The following is a 19180-nucleotide window of genomic DNA, read 5'->3' as shown; positions in this document are numbered from 1 at the left end:
TAAAATGTGCTGGCAGGGGTTATTGGTTTGTGTTTGTTTCGCTATATATTTTCTATTTTTCTGTTGTGAACCACCCCGAGATTTTTGGATGAAGAGCGGTATACAAATTTTAATTAATTAATTAATTAATAAATAATAATAATAATAATAATAATAATAATCTGCCCTGGGATCCTTGGATGAAGGGCATTTTATTATTATTATTATTATTATTATTATTATTATTATTATTATTATTATTAATATGCCTGATTGTGGGGTGGAATGGTTCTCTTTCACAGGCATTATTATTATTATTATTATTATTATTATTATTATTATTATTATTATTTGCTACTACTACCATTGTTGTTTTTATTTTTGGCAGAACGTCCCGTGAAAATAATTAAACCTTTGCAAGACATTAATGCTCAGAACAAGGATGACGTAACCTTCGAATGTGAACTTTCCAGGCCTAATGCAGATGTCAAGTGGCGTAAGGTACTGAATTGACTGGCCATGTGACTTTTCCTACCTTAAGGAAATGGGGTCTGATGTGTCACATGGACTCTTCAGGGTGTTGTGTAGTATTTGTGTATACTTACAAATATGTAGCTTGAACATAGGTGCTTAGCACCCCAACAGATATCCAAAAATATTGCAAAGCTCCAACTCAGCTTTCTGACCCTCAGTCTTTCTCAGTTTGAGCTGCCTGGTTAAGCGTTTTTACACAGACAGCTTGATGACTTCAGACCCAGCCAAGGGATGGAGAAAAACACACTCACTTCTAAAACAGCTGCTAGCTTTGGGATTCAAGGACCCGCCACCTGCTTGGGGATAAGAAGACACATGGACACAGTATATTAGGTTAATGGGCTAAAAAAGGCCACAACTTTATTGATTACAGCATGTGAGAGGTATTGGCTTAGGCGCTGGATAAAACAACAGAGCATGACTCCACCCCCTCTGGAAGGGGTGAGTCTAACAAGGGTTAACCACCAGTGGGAGGAGCCTATTGATGCAAATACAACTGAAAGCTCCCCCTGATGTCACCGGGGGTTGTGCCATGGTCCTAGCCACCAGCAAGGGCATCGAATAGGATCCACGACCGCCAGATTCCTTTACCGGAATACCCATAAAGTGGAGGGGTAGGCGATGGCCACACCCTGCCCTCCAATACACAAACATATTTCAATGTCTAACCACCAATAACTAAAAGTTGTGACGATTTGCTGCGAGGTAGGTGAAAAACCAAGTGACCGGTGCCAATTTGCCAGTTGGATAAAAATTCCTACCAGGCCCCTTGGACAACCAAGGTGACCAACCACAGATCCATAGCAATGTCAAGAACCAAGCAGGGAACTAAAGGGAGGGTGTGTGTGTGATCTGACGAAAATCAGCAGCGGAATGAAAAGGAAGTGCTGCCACGGCCACATTTGAGTGGCAAAACCCTGCCCCAAGCCTCCACCTGATTGGTTGGCTACCTGGGGGCGTGGCGCGGCAGCCAGGCCAGCTCGGCAGGGACTGGAACGCCCCCTGCCAACGCGGGAAGCGGCTCCTGCTCACAACTCCTCCCCTCTGTAAGGAGGAGAGGCTTTGTCAAAGGCAGCCAATCTTCATGACATAGGGAGCAACTTAGCCAGAACAAATTACAAGTCCACGCATACCTGGTATGCTTCAAGCAACATACATAGATGGAAAACCCATCTGCAAAAAATGCAGAGCTGGGAATCACTGATTCATTAAGAGACCCCCAAAAGTCTTTCAGCTCAAGCTCACCATCCCATAACAGTAATAATCAGAGCAAGACTGGACATTCAGAAGCACTGAAACATTGCACTAAATTATATTACAAGAACCTCATTCCTCTTGGAAATGTATGACACAGTCTCTCCTCTTGCGTGTCGAGGTCCCCAAGACACCCCCAATAAAACACAGTTGACACAAGATTTTAGTTTTAAGGTTTTTGGCATAATTTTGGCCATAACTTTATTAAAATTACAAGCGATGTGAGTGGTTGCTTAGGCATTGGTTGCGACTATCTGACCCCGCACGGGGACAGACTGACATTCGCCCGCTTGCAAAGTCAGTAAAGGGAAAACATTTTGGGGGGAGAGACGGGACTAGGAACCATGCCTCACCTCTCCCCAAATGCTTCCAGGGGCTCTTGCCTGGCCCTAGCCCCTTGACAGGGGTTCGGACAAAAGTATGGCGAGCCCCTGGGTTCCTTTAATGGAAAACCCTTGCAGCAGCAGCATTTTGGAGGGGCAGGCACAGCCAATCCATGCCCCTCCACCACCCAACTCCTAAACCAATGCCTAACCGCAACCTTACAAGTTGTGACGATTTGCTACGCAGTAGGCGAAAACCAAACGGCACCAGCCAATCAGCCAAATGGACAAAATTCCTACCAGGCCCCTGCCCCAAAAGCAGAAAACCCCATGGCAGGCATAGCAAGGTCAATGCAACATCCCTAAAATTAGGGATGGTGGGATGGGTGATCCGATGTGCACAGTGAAAAGAGGAAGCTCAACGCTGCATGCAGGGTATTTAAAGGCTATGGCTGTCAATCACGAAATGGCAACATATAAATCTCCCCAGCAACAGCAAATTCAATGAAATGGTGGCTCATTCTCAAATCTGACATTGACTTTCTAGAGTCAGTGGCATCTTTCTTAGGAACACAATGGCAGTTATTAAATTCTGGCAAATCTCCAATGGGGCCTCAGGTGTGAATTATATCTTGTCCAAACAGAGTTTTGTGGATCTTGAATGAAAGTATTATAGTACCTTCAAACAGTGGAATACTTTCTTGTTCCATATTGATTTTGGTGAGACAAGAACACTGCAATTAAGAAGCTTGGTGAGTCTGTTAAAACCTGATTTGGACTTCTTCCTTTTAGGATGGAATCGAGCTTCGGCCAAATAAAAAAATTGCAGTCTTTGCACGAGGGACCACGAGAAGCCTCACAATTCACAAATGCGAATTTGAAGACAAAGGGAAATATATGTGCGATGCTGTTGATGACAAGAGCTCAGCTAACTTGGTGGTCCATGGTATGTTTCAGTGGGAAGAACAAAAATATTTGCCTAAAACGCTGCCCAGTCATCAGGCTGATTCACAGGTGTATTTATTAAGATTCCATCACTGCTGCATCAGGTGGTGCCTTGCATGTGAGAAGGAGGAGGGATAAATGTCACAGGTAGAATGTCTGTGTTGCTCAGTGGCCTGGCTTGCACTTCACAGTAAGCCAAACTGTGGCTTTGCTCATCCCCTGTTCCCTGTGTGGTGCAGCAACTAGTGGTGGTGTAGTGGTTAAGAGCAGTAGTCTCGTAATTTGGTGAACTGGGTTCGATTCCCTGCTCCTCCACATGCAGCTGCTGGGTGACCTTGGGTTAGTCACACTTCTTTGAAGTCTCTCAGCCTCATTCACCTCACAGAGTGTTTGTTGTGGGGGAGGAAGGGAAGGGAGAATGTTAGCCGCTTTGAGACTCCTTAGGGTAGTGATAAAGCGGGATATCACATCCAAACTCTTTTTCTTCTTCTTCTACGCCAAGATCTGGTTTAGTATGTAACTTAACCCCAGGATCATGGTTAAGGTCTCTCCTCCTTAAAGGTAAAGGTACCCCTGCCCGTACGGGCCAGTCTTGACAGACTCTAGAGTTGTGCGCCCATCTCACTCAAAGAGGCCGGGGGCCAGCGCTGTCCGAAGACACGTCCGGGTCATGTGGCCAGCGTGACAAGCTGCATCTGGCGAGCCAGAGCCGCACATGGAAACGCCGTTTACCTTCCCGCTAGTAAGCAGTCCCTATTTATCTACTTGCACCCGGGAGTGCTTTCGAACTGCTAGGTTGGCAGGCGCTGGGACCGAACAATGGGAGCGCACCCCGCCGCAGGGATTCGAACCGCCGACCTTTCGATCGGCAAGCCCTAGGTGCTGAGGCTTTAACCCACAGCGCCACCCGCGTCCCTCTCACCTCCTTAGGTCTGTCCTATTGTTGCTCATCAGTGGTACCACCACTGTGCTTGTAAGTACAGGATGTAGATGAAAGGCAAGGGAGCATCTTGGGGAAGGAGGAAAAAAACATCTCGCCAAAGGTCCATCTAGCCCCACATCTTGTTCTCACAGTAGCCACCTGGGTGCTTACAGAAAGTCCACCAGCAGGAGAGCCTGAAAACATGGTGCATTCTGTTCTATTAGTACCGATAGCTTCTGGGGTGTGTATATAATTAAAAGGCATGCTAAACAAGATTCTCAATTGAACTAATGCACACTATCATCAAGGGGGAGTAGAATGTGTATTGAAAGTGCTGATATCTACAGTTAGGCTGTGTAATTGCTCTGCAATTGCTCCATTAAGTATCGTTGGTATGTGATGAAACTTTCTGTACTTTTTTACTACCACTAAATGATAAACGGGACGCGGGTGGAGCTGTGGGTTAAACCACAGAGCCTAGGACTTGTCGATCAGAAGGTCGGCGGTTCAAATCCCTGCGATGGGGTGAGCTCCCATTGCTCGGTCCCTAGCAGTTTGAAAGCACGTCAAAGTGCAAGTAGATAAATAGGTACTGCTCCGGTGGGAAGGTAAACGGCGTTTCCGTGCCCTGCTCTGGTTCACCAGAAGCAGCTTAGTCATGCTGGCCACATGACTTGGAAGCCAGCTCCCTCAGCCAATAAAGCGAGATGAGTGCCGCAACCCCAGAGTCGGCCACGACTGGGCCTAATGGTCAGGAGTCCCTTTACCTTTACCTTTACTAAATGATAAACAAGCAAACAAATAAAATAAATGACATTTTAGCTCAGTTGGGGTGAACTGATTAGCCAGTCTAGAGGTCAAAGGGCCTCAAACCTTCCCTTTCACATCACCTTCCTACTCACAGCTAAAAGTCCACTTACCCCCTTTTAGGGGTGCAGGGGCATTGCACCCCTAAATACAGATAAGTTAGTTTCCATTAGAAATAATGAACGGGTGCGAGACTGACGGAAGCCCAAAGAACGAAAGAACAAAAAACACGAAAAAATGAAATATTTAAGAAATGTCAGTTTATTAGGAAAATGGATGACATGGAAGAGGTAATTTTTAAAAACATTTGTGTTTGATCTGTGAAGTATTAGTTTAATAATGAATGACTTAATGTCGTTTTATTTATGATTTTCTTTTTTCTTTATTAAGACTTAACTGTATCGGTGTATGATATTTATCTTTCTGTTTTTCATTTTTCTTTTCTTTTTCTCTTTTCTTTTTTTTGGTAACCTTTCTTAATTTCTTTTTTCTTTTTCAAGTTTGTAAGTTTTGATTTGTACACATTTGCAATAAAATTTAAAAAAGAAAGAAAGAAAGAGGAAGGACAGAGGAGCAGGCCAAAAGGAACATGTTTCAGTAGGAGCAAATATCTCCAGTAAAATACCTCTTTGTAACCCTTTAGCCCGAGATATCAAGATAGTGAAGCCACTGGAAGATGTGGAGGTGAGCGAGAAAGAGAGTGCTTCCTTCACCTGCGAGATTTCCCACGATGAGGTTGAAACCCAGTGGTTCAGCAACGAAAACAAGATCCGGGCCGGAGAGAACATCAGGTTGCGCCAGGACGGTAGGAAAGGGGACGGCTGATGAGTAGAAACATTGGATTTGTTTTCTTGTTGGAATGGCACGTGGGGGGAAGACCACTGGAAAGCGTGTCTGAACTGTTTAGGTCTCTTGCATAACTAAAGCTTGATGGCAGACCTTCAGATCACATGCATATCAGTTATACAGTGGACGTTCATGTTATGTACTGAAGTTCTCACCCTGGGCCAGCAGGGGGATACTGTAGATATTTTTCACTCAGGTCCACATATGCAAATAAGGGATTGAAAGTGACGTTCAGTGATTGGATAGTTACAGAAAGTGGTTACTGTTGCGTTCTAGTGGAGCTCTATGTAAGCAGGCTGGCTGAACCCTTCAGTTCTGTTCCGTTCTGGCCTGTGAATAAACGAGAGATGTTTATGTCGTCTGATATGTTCACCCACAACATAACAGTTCAGGTTGCAAATGTGATCCATGCAGGATGCATGTTCGCAACCCACAGTGGCGTGTCTGCACACGTGCGGGTTGCAATTCGGCGCTTCTGCACATGCATGACCCCTAAAACCCGTTCCGGTACTTCCGGGTTTCAGTGGGTCCGTAACCAGAAAAAATGGAACCTGAAGCGTCTGTAACCCGAGGTATGACTCTATACCAGTTTGAGTGTTGTGGCTTTCCCCAAATAATTATGGGAAGTGTTGTTTGACAAAGGTGCTAAGAATTCTCAGATGGATATATCTAGTCTACTTATATAGCTATAAACCCCATGATTCTCTGGGCTAAGGAAATGGATATTAGACCATGTCCTCTAGGGGTAAGGGGATTCTTGTGTTGTGGGATTTACTACTAAAAATGTGCTTTCTGTGTCTTCTTGGGTAGTACGAGAGGCTACAATGAGATTAAGGAGCAGGTGCCTAAGGTGTGGTACACTCAGCAGATCTCAAAACTGATGGCCCGTAACTGTGAGTTTGTGTCTCTGTTCACAGGGAAAAGCTACGCGCTAGTCTACAGAAGCGTGGAGATGGAGGATTCAGCAGAAATCAAATTTGTTGCTGAAAAAGCAGAATCCCGGGCAAAACTTAAAGTAAAAGGTAATTATGATGGCATTGTATTGCAGTGTGGCTTATTTGTTGTTCTTACTGTTTAGTCGTGTCCGACTCTTCATGACCCCATGGACCAGAGCAAGCCAGGCACTCCTGTCTTCCACTGCCTCCCGCAGTTTGGTCAAACTCATGCTGGTAGCTTCGAGAACACTGTCCCACCATCTCGTCCTCCATCGTCCCCTTTTCCTTGGGCCCTCCATCTTTCCCAACATCAGGGTCTTTTGCAGAGAGTCTTCTCTTCTCATGAGGTGGCCAAAGTATTGGAGCCTCAGCTTCAGGATCTGCCGTTCCAGTGAGCACTCAAGGCTGATTTCCTTAAGAATCGATAGGTTTGATCTTCTTGCAGTCCACGAGACTCTCAAGCATCTCCTCCAGCACCATAATTCAAAAGCATCAATTCTTTGGCAATCAGCCTTCTTTGTGGTCCAGCTCTCACTTCCATACAGCACTACTGGGAAAACCATAGCTTTAACTATACAAACCTTTGTTGGCAAGGTGATGTCTCTGCTTTTTAAGATGCTGTCTAGGTTTGTCATTGCTTTTCTCCCAAGAAGCAGGCATCTTTTGATTTCATGACTGCCGTCACCATCTGCAGTGATCATGGAGCCCAAGAAAGTAAAATCTCTCACTGCCTCCATTTCTTCCCCTTCTATTTGCCAGGAGGTGATGGGGCCACCTTAGTCTTTCTCAAAAACGCACCTTCAGTTTGGTTAATTTCCTAAAGAGCTCAGGACCACAATACCTAATGACCGCCTCTCCCCATATAAACCGACCCAGACCCTGTGATCATAATCTGAGGCCCTTCTTTGTGTGCCTCCTCCATGAGAGTTCGGGAAGGTGGCAACACGAGAACGGGGCCTTTTCTGCAGTGGCTCCCTGTTTGTAAAATGCTCTCCCCAGGGAGGCTTGTCTAGCACCTTCATTATACGTTTTTAGGCGCCAGGTGAAAGTGAATATCAAATGTTTTGAACTTCCTAAAGCACTATATCAATTCAAAGCAGTAGAACTAGTAATGATGTTTCTTTGTCGTCCTTTAGAACTGCCTGTAAGGTTTGTGAAACCTCTCCGCGTAAAGATTGCAATTGAGAAGCATCGGGGCTTTCTGGAGTGCCAAGTGTCTCGCCGGAATGCTGAGGTCAAGTGGTACAAGGATAACAAACTGATCCAACCTGGCCAGAAGTATGAGATTGTCAGCGATGGGCTCTACAGGAAGCTCATAATCAACGAGACAGAGTTTGCTGATGAAGGCATTTACACCTGCGATGCCATCGATGACAAAAGCAGTGCTCAGTTTTATGTGGAAGGTACTAACTTGTTCTCAGCTGGAATATGTGGAGGGAAGCCATGAAACTGAGTAGTCGTGCCATTTATCTAAATATCGCAAGATGGGTGGGTGGAATTCCCAAAGCCAAGAAGAGCATCATTTAGATTTCAGACTTGTTCCCGCCACCCCTACCCTTCTTTCCAGGCAAGGTGTTGTGGAAATGCAGGCAAAATATTTGCCCAGTTCTTTTTTTTTTAATTAATTAATTTTATTTTATTAACATATAAAACACATACATTTACATTTACACAATACACATACACACTACCTTATTTTCATAACATAAAACACACCTACATTACTCTATATAATACCTACCTATACTGTACATATCAACATACCTACACACCTACCCCACACGGACACCTGCCAAGTGATTTGACTTCCAGCCGTTCTTGTTATGCTATTTTGTTTTTCCAACCAGCTTAAATGCATTTCATTATTTCTTTAATCTCTTCTTCTGTCTTGACTTTACTCTCCTTTCACTCTAATCATTTTCTGGATTCATTCAATATCTGTCAGAAATTCTACCTTTTTCCACATAAATTTTGAGGTATTCCTTAAAGATAGCCTACTCCTTATTTACCTTTTGTACCATATCTCCTCTTATCCTCCCTGTCAGTTCGGCAATATGGAAGTATTCCATCATTTTAGATAGCCAGTCTGTTTTAGTTGGGACGCTGCTGCTTTTCCAATTTTTGGCAGTCAATAACCTTCCTGCCATAGTTGCATACATAAATATTGGTCTGCAGTTTTGGGTTCTACCTGCAGGCTACCAAATAGTCATTACAGAACTAGAGCCAGGTTCATCGCATTGCTGGTTCTGAACGGAGGTTGAAGCAGATTTGATGGTAAAAATGCTACTATCGCTGAACCTTACCCCAGAACATTAGGATAGCTTTACATGGCAGTTTCTCCTGCTGTTGATCCAGAATGTTAGTCACACAACTTGAAATCTAGGAACTGACATTACTTAAAAGGACTCCCCCATGCGGTAAGAGGCTTTGTACTTCTCTCTGCCACATACATGAATTGTGTTTTGGGTTCTACGCCCTTTTTTATGGAAGGAACTGAGCAGATTGAGTAAAGGAATCAGTCATAGAATAGAATAGAATCATAGAGTTGGAAGAGACCACAAGGGCCATCGAGTCCAACCCCCTGCCAAGCAGGAAACACCATCAGAGCACTCCTGACATATGGTTGTCAAGCCTCTGCTTAAAGACCTCCAAAGAAGGAGACTCCACCACACTCCTTGGCAGCAAATTCCACTGCCGAACAGCTCTTACTGTCAGGAAGTTCTTCCTAATGTTTAGGTGGAATCTTCTTTCTTGTAGTTTGGATCCATTGCTCCGTGTCCGCTTCTCTGGAGCAGCAGAAAACAACCTTTCTCCCTCCTCTATGTGACATCCTTTTATATATTTGAACATGGCTATCATATCACCCCTTAACCTCCTCTTCTCCAGGCTAAACATGCCCAGCTCCCTTAGCCCTTCCTCATAAGGCATCGTTTCCAGGCCTTTGACCATTTTGGTTGCCCTCCTCTGGACACGTTCCAGTTTGTCAGTGTCCTTCTTGAACTGTGGTGCCCAGAACTGGACACAGTACTCCAGGTGAGGTCTGACCAGAGCAGAATACAGTGGCACTATTACTTCCCTTGATCTAGCTTTTTTAGCTGCTGCGTCACACTGTTGGCTCATGTCAAGTTTGTGGTCAACCAAGACTCCTAGATCCTTTTCACATGTACTGCTCTCAAGCCAGGTGTCACCCATCTTGTATTTGTGCCTCTCATTTTTTTTGCCCAAGTGCAATACTTTACATTTCTCCCTGTTAAAGTTCATCTTGTTTGTTTTGGCCCAGTTCTCCAACCTGTCAAGGTTGTCCTGAAGTGTGATCCTGTCCTCTGGGGCGTTAGCCACCCCTCCCAGTTTGGTGTCATCTGCAAATTTGATCAGGAGGCCCTTGAGTCCATCATCCAAGTCGTTGATAAAGATATTGAATAAGTCCATCGGAGATCTGCATAATATCCTGTGGGAAAGTGCCCTTTCAACAAAATTCAAATCATCAGACATCTTGATTGCCCAACTTCCTAGCTACAGCAAAAAGCGTACCAATAAAGTGTCAGTATAACCCAAAAGATTCCAGAAGAACATAATCATAGTATATAAGAATTGTCCTTACAATCTAAGCCTGTGCACTTTTAATGGCAAAAGATGTGTTTAGAATTGCAACCCCACAAGAGAGCTGGGCTTGATGATTGGCACGGGGTTGCCACTGAAAATCACAGCTTTGGGTCAACTCCCCCCCCCCCACCTGCCCCAATATTTGCATGTATCATTGTGTTGCATAATTTGCTGCCACGGTCAGAGGTGGGGAAATAAAGTGAACCAACAAATAAAGTCTGCCCGCAATATGGATAAAGAACTTGTGGACTTCCAGCTGTTTCTGGACTACAGCTTCCATCAGCCCAGCCAGTATGGCCAATGGTCAGGGGTGATGGGATTTGTAGTCCAGCAACATTGACGTGGAGGCCACAGGCCTACAACACTCTGGGCCTACAACAATAGCAGGAAGAGGAGTCAGAACTTGGCTAGTTTTGCTCTTAGTGGATAAGCTGAAGGGTTTAAAAATATGCTACTGCATATTAATATTTATTTCCTGCTCCTCTTGTCCTAAGCTGGACCAAGGAGCCCAGCAATGTTCAAATCTCAACATTATGATGATTTTAAATAGCTGTTAATAAGCCACCACTACATGGTCTGCGTGGAGGCAGCAGGGCGGACATTTGACCTTTTTCTCTTTGGCTCCTCCTTGTCCTCAGAGCAATCCATCAATATTGTGAAGGAGCTGAGGGATGTGGAGGTCAGTGAGCCAGCGGAAGCCAGGTTTGAGTGCGAAATCTCCATTGAGTCTGTCAAGCCCCCTAAATGGTCTCTCCGTGGAGAACTCCTGCAGGCCAGCAAGGATGTTGTGATAGAACAGGAGAGGAGGCTCCACCGCCTGATCCTGAGGAAGACTGACGTAGAGATGACAGGCACCATTCAGTTTGCCATTGGCAAAGCAAAGTCCACAGCGAACTTGGTGGTGAAAGGTAAGTCGCTTCTTCCTCAGAACTTGAAACGGCAGCAGCAGCAGAAGGTCTGTTCAGGGTGGTTCTTGAGGAGAAGGCAGGGGGGCTTTTAGATGAGCAACATTCAGCGGTGCAAGGATGGCAAAGAGATTCAGAGGAGCCTCCTCTGCGAGGAAGGGACCCGCTCCATATTGATCATCCACGATACCTCAGTCAAGGATAGTATTGTGATGGCCTGGGACTCGGGTTCAAACTCAGAACCAGAGGAGTCTCGATCCGCACCGGATCCTCTGCCTCAGGAGGCATCTGAACTGAGTCTGGGGCCTGATTCTGAAGAGCCCCAGTCTGCACAGGTTCCCCTGCAACAAGCACCAGCTGGGCCAAGTCAAGGGCCTGAGCCTGCCCTTGCTCCAGATGCGGGGATGACCTCGTTGCCTCCAGCTGGGCCATCACTTACAGCTGCTCCACTACTGGTTGGGTTAGGGGAGGCTGAGGCAGCCTCTGGGTCTAGTAACCCACTGACGTCTCCCGAGCTGCAGAGACTCAGGTCTGAGAGAAGGAGAGACCTGAGTACTCGCAGGAGGAATGCTCGCCTTCGGGCAAGACAGGGAGGTGAGTTACTGGGGGATCAGGACCGGCCGTTACCCCGACAGAGATAAAAGGCTGTCGGACCCCGCCCCAGGTTGCAGGAGCAACATTACTCTTTGCCAGAACCTGCCTGTGATCCTGTGCCTGACCTTGCCTGGTTTCCTGCCTTGGCCCTGTTGGACTGACTCCTCATGGAATCCTTGGATTTGGGACCGGACCTGGACTGCGTTGTTTGGTTTAGCCCCCGGGCCCAGCACAAGTATGAGTCAACCTAGCAATACAATTCTATGGTTCTTTACCCCTTCATGCATTGATAAAGGTAAAGGAACCCTGGACGGTTAAGTCCAGTCAAAGGTGACTATGGGGTGCGGCGCTCATCTCACTTTCAGGCTGAGGGAGCCAGTGGTTGTCCTCAGACAGCTTTCTGGGTCATGTGGCCAGCAGAACTAAACCGCTTCTGGCTCAACGGGTGACCATGACGGAAACCAGAGCGCACAGAAACACCGTTTACCTTCCTGCCACAGCAGTACCTATCTACTTACACTGGCGTGCTTTCAAACTGCTAGGTTGGGACAGAGCAACGGAAGCTCACTCTGTTGCAGGGATTCGAACTGTTGACCTTCCAACTGGCAAGCCCAAGAGGCTCAGTGGTTTAGACCACAGCGCCACCAGTGTCCCTCCTTCATGCATTAACTAGCAGTTGTGCATAGTTCCCCTAGTTCTAATTCAATGCCACTCCCATAGTTTCTCCTAGATCTAATTCATTGCAACTTCTTCTTTGTCCATCATGACCCTCCTCGCTGCTTCTCTTTGTAGATCTTCAAGTGACTATTACCAGGCACCTAGAAGACAAGGTTGTCCAGGAAACCCACTCGGTTGTCCTTTCTTGTGAGTTCAAGCCTTCTCCAAAGGTTGTAGAATGGTACAAAGACCACACCCTCATCGAGCCCTCAGAGAGGTTTAAGCTCAAGAGGGATAAGAACACAGCAGAGCTAAAAATCCTGAAGTTGTCTGTTGGAGATTCTGGTGTTTACAAATGCAAAGCTGGGACTTCAGAGACCAAGGCCTCACTGACCATTCTGGGTACGTAGGTGAAACAATGAAGGGAAGGTGAGGGGAGTCCAGCCTTGCTTTATGTGCAGGGAAAGAAATTAGCAATTTTCTCATGTGTATACTTACTATTAGAAATTGGGTGAAATCCGATAAGTGAATAATTTTTATTGACATGTCTATATGCCGCATTAAGGCAGCAATAATGCATAGAAAAGGCACCATCCTCTGGTACCTTTGAAAGATGTCAATAAATGCCTCCCCAAATGCAAGGGAGACTGTTGCCTCTTTTTGCCCAGTTCCTGTTTGCCTTGACTCAGTGTGATGGCCTGGGACTTGGGCTCGGACTCGGAACCTCTGCCTCAGGCGGCATCTGAACCAAGTCTGGGGCCTGATTCTGAAGAGTCCCAGTCTGCACAGGTTCCCCTGCAACAAGCACCAGCTGGGCCCTGGCTCCAGATGCGGGGATTACCTCGTTGCCCTCAGCTGGGCCATCACTTACAGCTGCTCCTCTACTGGTTGGGTCAGGAGAGGCTGAGGTGGCCTCTGAGTCTAGTAACCCACCAACATCTCCCAAGCTGCAAAGGCTTAGGTCTGAGAGACGGAGAGACCTGAGTACTCGCAGGAGGAATGCTCGCCTTCGGGCGAGACAGGGAAGTGAGTCAGCGGGGGATCAGGACCAGCCATTACCCCGACAGAGATAAAAGGCTGTCGGACCCCGCCCCAGGTTGCGGGAGCAACATTGCTGTTTGCTGGAACCTGCCTGTGACCCTGTGCCTGACCTAGCCTGGTTTCCTGCCTTGACCCTGTCGGACTGACTCTTTGTGGAACCCTTGGATTTGGGACCGGACCTGGACCGCATTGCTCAGGTTAACCCCCGGGCCCAGCACACTCAGCCTCTCCTAAGTTGAAGCCACTCTGACACACCTCCATGTCAGCCCATCTGTCATATACCACAACCCCACAACAGCCATTTTGCTACTGGCACACATGGAATGTTCTCAAAAATCCAAGTGTGCCCACTGGCCCAAGAAGGTTGCTGCTACCTGCTCAGGTTGCAGGTTAGAAAGGGAATTTACAATGCAGAGTGTGTTGTGGCAACCTGTAATGTATTGGAGAATGGTGCATTCCTCAGGAGAATGGAATGAGCTTGCTTATTTGGAGTGTGGGGAGGAAGAAGCCATAAGACAGGGGAGGACATTTCTTAGGCAGCAGATGGAGAATCTGAGATGTTCAGAAAAATATTTTATTTGCTATCGTGGCCCTTTGGATTCTCTGAAAATGCTATGTGGGAAACTGCCTTTGCATATAGAATGGAGGCCGCAAGAAGTTTGCAACATGCTGTTTGCAGAGCTGGAGATGGTTCTGGTAAGTTAGCATCTTGTACTGTGGAACCTCATTGTGTGCCTAATCCTCAAACAGAACGCAAAGTGGAGATAACGAAGCATCTGGAAGATGTGGAAATTGAGGAGGAGAACTGTGCCTTCTTCTCCTGTGAGCTGTCTGAAGACATTGACGACGTGGAATGGTTCCTCAATGACACACACCTCTTCCCCAACAACTTCAACGAGATCAAGAAGGTGGGCACCTCTCACAGCCTGATGCTCAAACACGTCATGCCAGAAGATGCTGGCTCAGTGACTATCAAGGTTCAGAAGAAAGTCACCGAGAGTGCTCGGCTGAAGGTGAAAGGTGAGTTTCCTTTTTTCACCTAAGGGCCTTGGTCCTCGCTTGCCTTACAATCAAGCTGCTGTATGAATGCTGTATGAATGCTGCCTGGCCAGAGTGGTGCCTGCTCTGGTTACCTCCCGCTTGGACTACTGCAATGCGCTGTACGTGGGGCTACCTTTGAAGGTGACCTGGAAACTACAACTAATCCAGAATAGACCAGCTAGACTAGTTACTGGGAGCGGCCGCCGAGACCATATAACACCCGTCTTGAAAGACCTACATTGGCTCCCAGTACGTTTCCGAGCACAATTCAAAGTGTTGGTGCTGACCTTTCAAGCCCTAAATGGCCTCGGTCCAGTATATCTGAAGGAGCGTCTCCACCCCCATTGTTCTGCCCGGACACTGAGGTCCAGCGCTGAGGGCCTTCTGGCGGTTCCCTCATTGCGAGAAGCCAAGTTACAGGGAACCAGGCAGAGGGCCTTCTCAGTAGTGGCGCCCTCCCTGTGGAACGCCCTCCCACCAGATGTCAAAGAGAACAACAACTACCAGATTTTAGAAGACATCTGAAGGCAGCCCTGTTTAGGGAAGCTTTTAATGTTTGATGTATTACAGTATTTTAATATTCTTTTTGGAAGCTGCCCAGAGTGGCTGGGGAAGCCCAGCCAGATGGGCGGGGTATAAATAATAAATTATTATTATTATTATTATTATTATTATTATTATTATTATTATTTATTAATTTATTTTGTGAAATAAGTAACACCCAGAAAGTTGGATCTAAACTTTGCCGTTTCCTTTCCTTGTTGCACCGTTCTTCAGAGAAGCCTGCCGTCTTCATGAAGTCCCTGGATGATGTTGCTGCAGAGGAGCGCAGCACAGTCAGCCTGGAGTGCGAGGTCTCCAAGGCAAAAGTCAAGCCCATCTGGAAGAAGGAGGGTGTGGAACTCACCCCGAGCGACAAGTACGAGATGCTTCAGGCTGGGAAGACGCTGGGTCTCATTATCCATGACCTCGACAAGGCTGATGCCGGCTTGTATACATGCGACCTTGGTACAGAGGTGGCCAAGTCTAGAGTCAGCGTCCAAGGTAGGGGCTGCTGCATTATGAAGTCCGGAACTGTAGAGTTGCAAGGTGTAAACATGCACCCCACAAGCCAGACCACAAGCGGAGGGCCAAAACAAATGTGCGCCAGCTTTGTGTATCTTTTGCCATCTTTTCTTGTCCTTCCTAGGGTTCTAACATACCAGAATGTTACGGAAGACAATACAATGGTGCCTCAGGTTACATACGCTTCAGGTTACAGACTCCGCTAACCCAGAAATAGTGCTTCAGGTTAAGAACTTTGCTTCAGGATGAGAACAGAAATTGTGCTCCAGTGGCACGGCGGCAGCAGGAGGCCCCATTAGCTAAAGTGGTGTGTGGCGATCACACAGGGCCCCCGGACGTTTGACGGTCTATTGACCCTGTGCCACCACTGTGATTGCTTTCTTCGCTGTCACCAACCCGTTTCTCATGGGTAATCACGGAGTCCAGACAGTTGTTACCATTAACAAATAATCACGTTTATTTATAGGCACGAACAAGCTTATGGTTTCAGTTAATTTTCCTTGGCAGTTTCTTAATCTTAGCTCCTTTACTGTCCTGTGCATTCCTAACAACTTCAAACTGATTATTTCAACTACCTATCTGATGGTGTTTCCTGCTTGGCAGGGAGTTGGACTCGATGGCCCTTGTGGTCTCTTCCAACTCTATGATTCTATGATTTTATGATTCTATGACTCCACCTAACAATTCCTCTCACTCACCACACAACTCCACCAGCCCACACTTATCCTCCCTCTTCCTTCTTCAACTCCCACCTCTCAACTGACTTCCACACAGCCCCGACTCTCACTCTAACTCCTCCTTATCAGTTTCTCTCTGGCCAATCACATCACACTCATTTAACCCTTTCCTTATGACCCACCTAGGAGGCAAACGCCACATGGTGCTTCAGGTTAAGAACAGTTTCAGGTTAAGAACGGACCTCCGGAATGAATTAAGTATTTAACCCGAGGTACCACTGTACTCATGAACATGACATTTATTACAGTCAGAGACTAGCTTGAGAAACACAAATGGAGCTACAATCCCAATAGCAAAACAAACATTTAAAACAATATACAACAATGGATTTTAAGTTTAAAAGTGTGATAGGCATATAAACACATAAAAACTTTTAAAAAAGACCACCTTAGAGAAATGACCCAAAGACAATACTCTTTTTAAATAACAAATGCATTCAAATGCATCCAAACGAGCTTTTTTCTGTTCATACTTCCTCTGTGGAAATGCCCTGGGGATTCCTTAGTCATGTTCTCTGTTTGCACAGGGGTTCCCCTGATCTCACTCTGCATTGCACTTGCCTTGTGCAGGGAGCCAAAGCCTCTCTGATAACCCTTTTATCTCTGTTCTTAGAACTGAACATCGGTGTCACCAAACGCCTCAAAAACACGGAAGTCCTGGAAGGGGAGAGTTGTAGCTTTGAATGTGTTCTCTCCCACGAAAGCACTGAAGATTGCCGCTGGCTCATCAACGGAACCGAAGTGGGCCGCGAGGGACGGGTTAGAGCATTCAACAAAGGGAGGAAATACACTCTCAATATTAAAAAAGCAATGGCCACTGATGCTGGAGAGGTTGTTTTCTCGCTTGGTGACTTAAGCTCCAAAGCCACTCTAGTCGTGAAAGGTGCGTAGAGGAAATTTGGGTGTGCATCTTAAGCAGGAACATCTGTTTGGTACATGGACAGTCTCAACAGATTATAAAATGGCACTATTTAGTTTATTTATTTATGAAAATATATCCCCGCGACGGGGTGAGCTCCCGTTGCTTGGTCACTGCTCCTGCCAACCTAGCAGTTCAAAAGCACCTCAAAGTGCAAGTAGATAAATAGGTACCGCTCTGGCGGGAAGGTAAACGGTGTTTCTGTGCGCTACTCTGGTTTGCCAGAAGCGGCTTAGTCATGCTGGCCACATGACCCAGAAGATGTACGCCGGCTCCCTCGGCCAATAAAGCAAGATGAGCGCCGCAACCCCAGAGTCGGCCATGACCGGATCTAATGGTCAGGGGTCCCTTTACCTTTTATACCACTATTTGTTTTTGAAAAATCAGAGCGGTTTGCAACAACTATTCATAAAATCATACAACCATATAAGCATGTTAAAATCAGAAATCAGCTACCTGCTTTGGAAAGATTTATTCCTAATTGCATAAGCATGATGGGACAGAAACATTTTCAGCACATGTTTATAAGATGAAACAGAAGGTGCTGCTGGATCTCAGTTCTTTGTCTTGTTGCTCCTTTACTACAGAGTCCCTCCCCCCCAAAAAAAATTCTCCAACATAGTAAAAAAGATGATAAACCTGAGGGGTTATTTTTCTTCTTAATAGAAAGATTCTTTTGCTTCCTTTCCCTTTAGAAAAGCCAGCAGAATTTGTTCGTGAGCTGGAGGACAAGACCGCGCTGGTGGGGCAGGAGACTAGCTTGAGTTGTGACTTGTCCAAGTGGGACGGCAACATTAAGTGGCGCAAGGATGGCAAAGAGATTCGGAGGAGCCAAAAGTATGACCTACGCGAGGAGGGGACCCGTGTCATACTGATCATCCACGATGCCTCAGTCAAGGACAGTGGAGAATACACATGCGAGACCGAAATCTCTAAAACAAAAGCAACGCTTACTGTGGAAGGTGAGTCGTGGTGCCTTGCAAAGAGTAGATCCAATCAGCAATCGGAAAGGAAATTTTCTGAAATGCAGTTTGGTTCCACAACGGTTGGAGAGAAACTAGATTTAAATTTGCATTTAAAGGCAAACCCACCACTGTGGGTTAAACCACAGAGCCTAGGACTTGCCGATCAGAAAGTCTGCCGTTTGAATCCCCACGACGGGGTGAGCTCCCGTTGCTCAGTCCCTGCTCCTACCAACCTAGTAGTTTGAAAGCACATCAAAGTGCAAGTAGATAAATAGGTACCGCTCTGGCGGGAAGATAAATGGCGTTTCCGTGCACTGCTCTGGTTCGCCAGAAGCGGCTTAGTCATGCTGGCCACATGACCCGGAAGCTGTATGCCGGCTCCCTCGGCCAGTAAAGCGAGATGAGCACTGCAACCCCAGAATCGGCCACGACTGGGACTAATGGTCAGGGGTCCCTTTACCTTTCACCAAATCTGCAGTTTCTGAAACAATGTGCAATTCAAAGCACAACCACCAACAGTTTGCCAAATACGGGGGGGGGGGGGTATTCCATATTACAGAAATAAATAATCTAGACTTGAATATAAAAGCAGCAAGCAAAAAGGAAGTATAAAATAAGGCAGAAATGGTCCAGTTGCTGGCAATGACCTCACTGCGCTCCATCAGCCTGTTTTAAATACAATTCAGAAGAGAGGGGTCTCTAACCAGGCTAGATGATTAGGATTTTGCTCTCTTCTCTCTTTCATCATAATCTGGCTGAGTTTCCCCAGCCACTCTGGGTGGCTTCCAACAAAGATTAAAAACACGTTAAAATGTCACACATTAAAAACTTCCCTGAACAGGGCTGCCTTCAGATGTCTTCTAAAAGTCTGGTAGGTGTTCGTTTTGACATCTGATGGGAGGGTGTTCCACAGGGCGGGTGCCACCACTGAGAAGGCCCTCTGCCTGGTTCCCTGTAGCTTTGCTTCTCGCAGTGAGGGAACCGCCAGAAGGCCCTCGGCGCTGGACCTCAGTGTCCGGGCAGAATGATGTGAGTGGAGACGCACCTTCAGGTATACTGGGCTGAGGCCATTTAGGGCTTTAAAGGCCAACATCAACACTTTGAATTG

The 19180-nt window shown here is 46.4% G+C and overlaps 1 protein-coding gene across 1 annotated transcript in view; it reads left to right on the top strand.

The window, feature by feature from the left end:
- The window catches only part of OBSCN (obscurin, cytoskeletal calmodulin and titin-interacting RhoGEF), a 263533-nt gene that overhangs the window by 66518 nt on the left and 177835 nt on the right, over positions 1–19180 (top strand). The window contains exons 22-32 of the mRNA XM_083405850.1: positions 368–480; positions 2883–3036; positions 5408–5569; positions 6528–6632; positions 7682–7948; positions 10787–11056; positions 12440–12706; positions 14096–14365; positions 15164–15430; positions 16802–17071; positions 17803–18069. Of these exons, the coding sequence (XP_083261976.1) occupies positions 368–480; positions 2883–3036; positions 5408–5569; positions 6528–6632; positions 7682–7948; positions 10787–11056; positions 12440–12706; positions 14096–14365; positions 15164–15430; positions 16802–17071; positions 17803–18069 (2412 nt within the window). The remainder of the gene's footprint in view (positions 1–367; positions 481–2882; positions 3037–5407; positions 5570–6527; positions 6633–7681; positions 7949–10786; positions 11057–12439; positions 12707–14095; positions 14366–15163; positions 15431–16801; positions 17072–17802; positions 18070–19180) is intronic.

The sequence above is a fragment of the Podarcis tiliguerta genome, assembly GCF_965153285.1.
Source record: "Podarcis tiliguerta genome assembly, chromosome: 12".
Lineage (NCBI taxonomy): Eukaryota > Metazoa > Chordata > Lepidosauria > Squamata > Lacertidae > Podarcis > Podarcis tiliguerta.
This window is presented reverse-complemented; position numbering and strand designations above follow the sequence as displayed.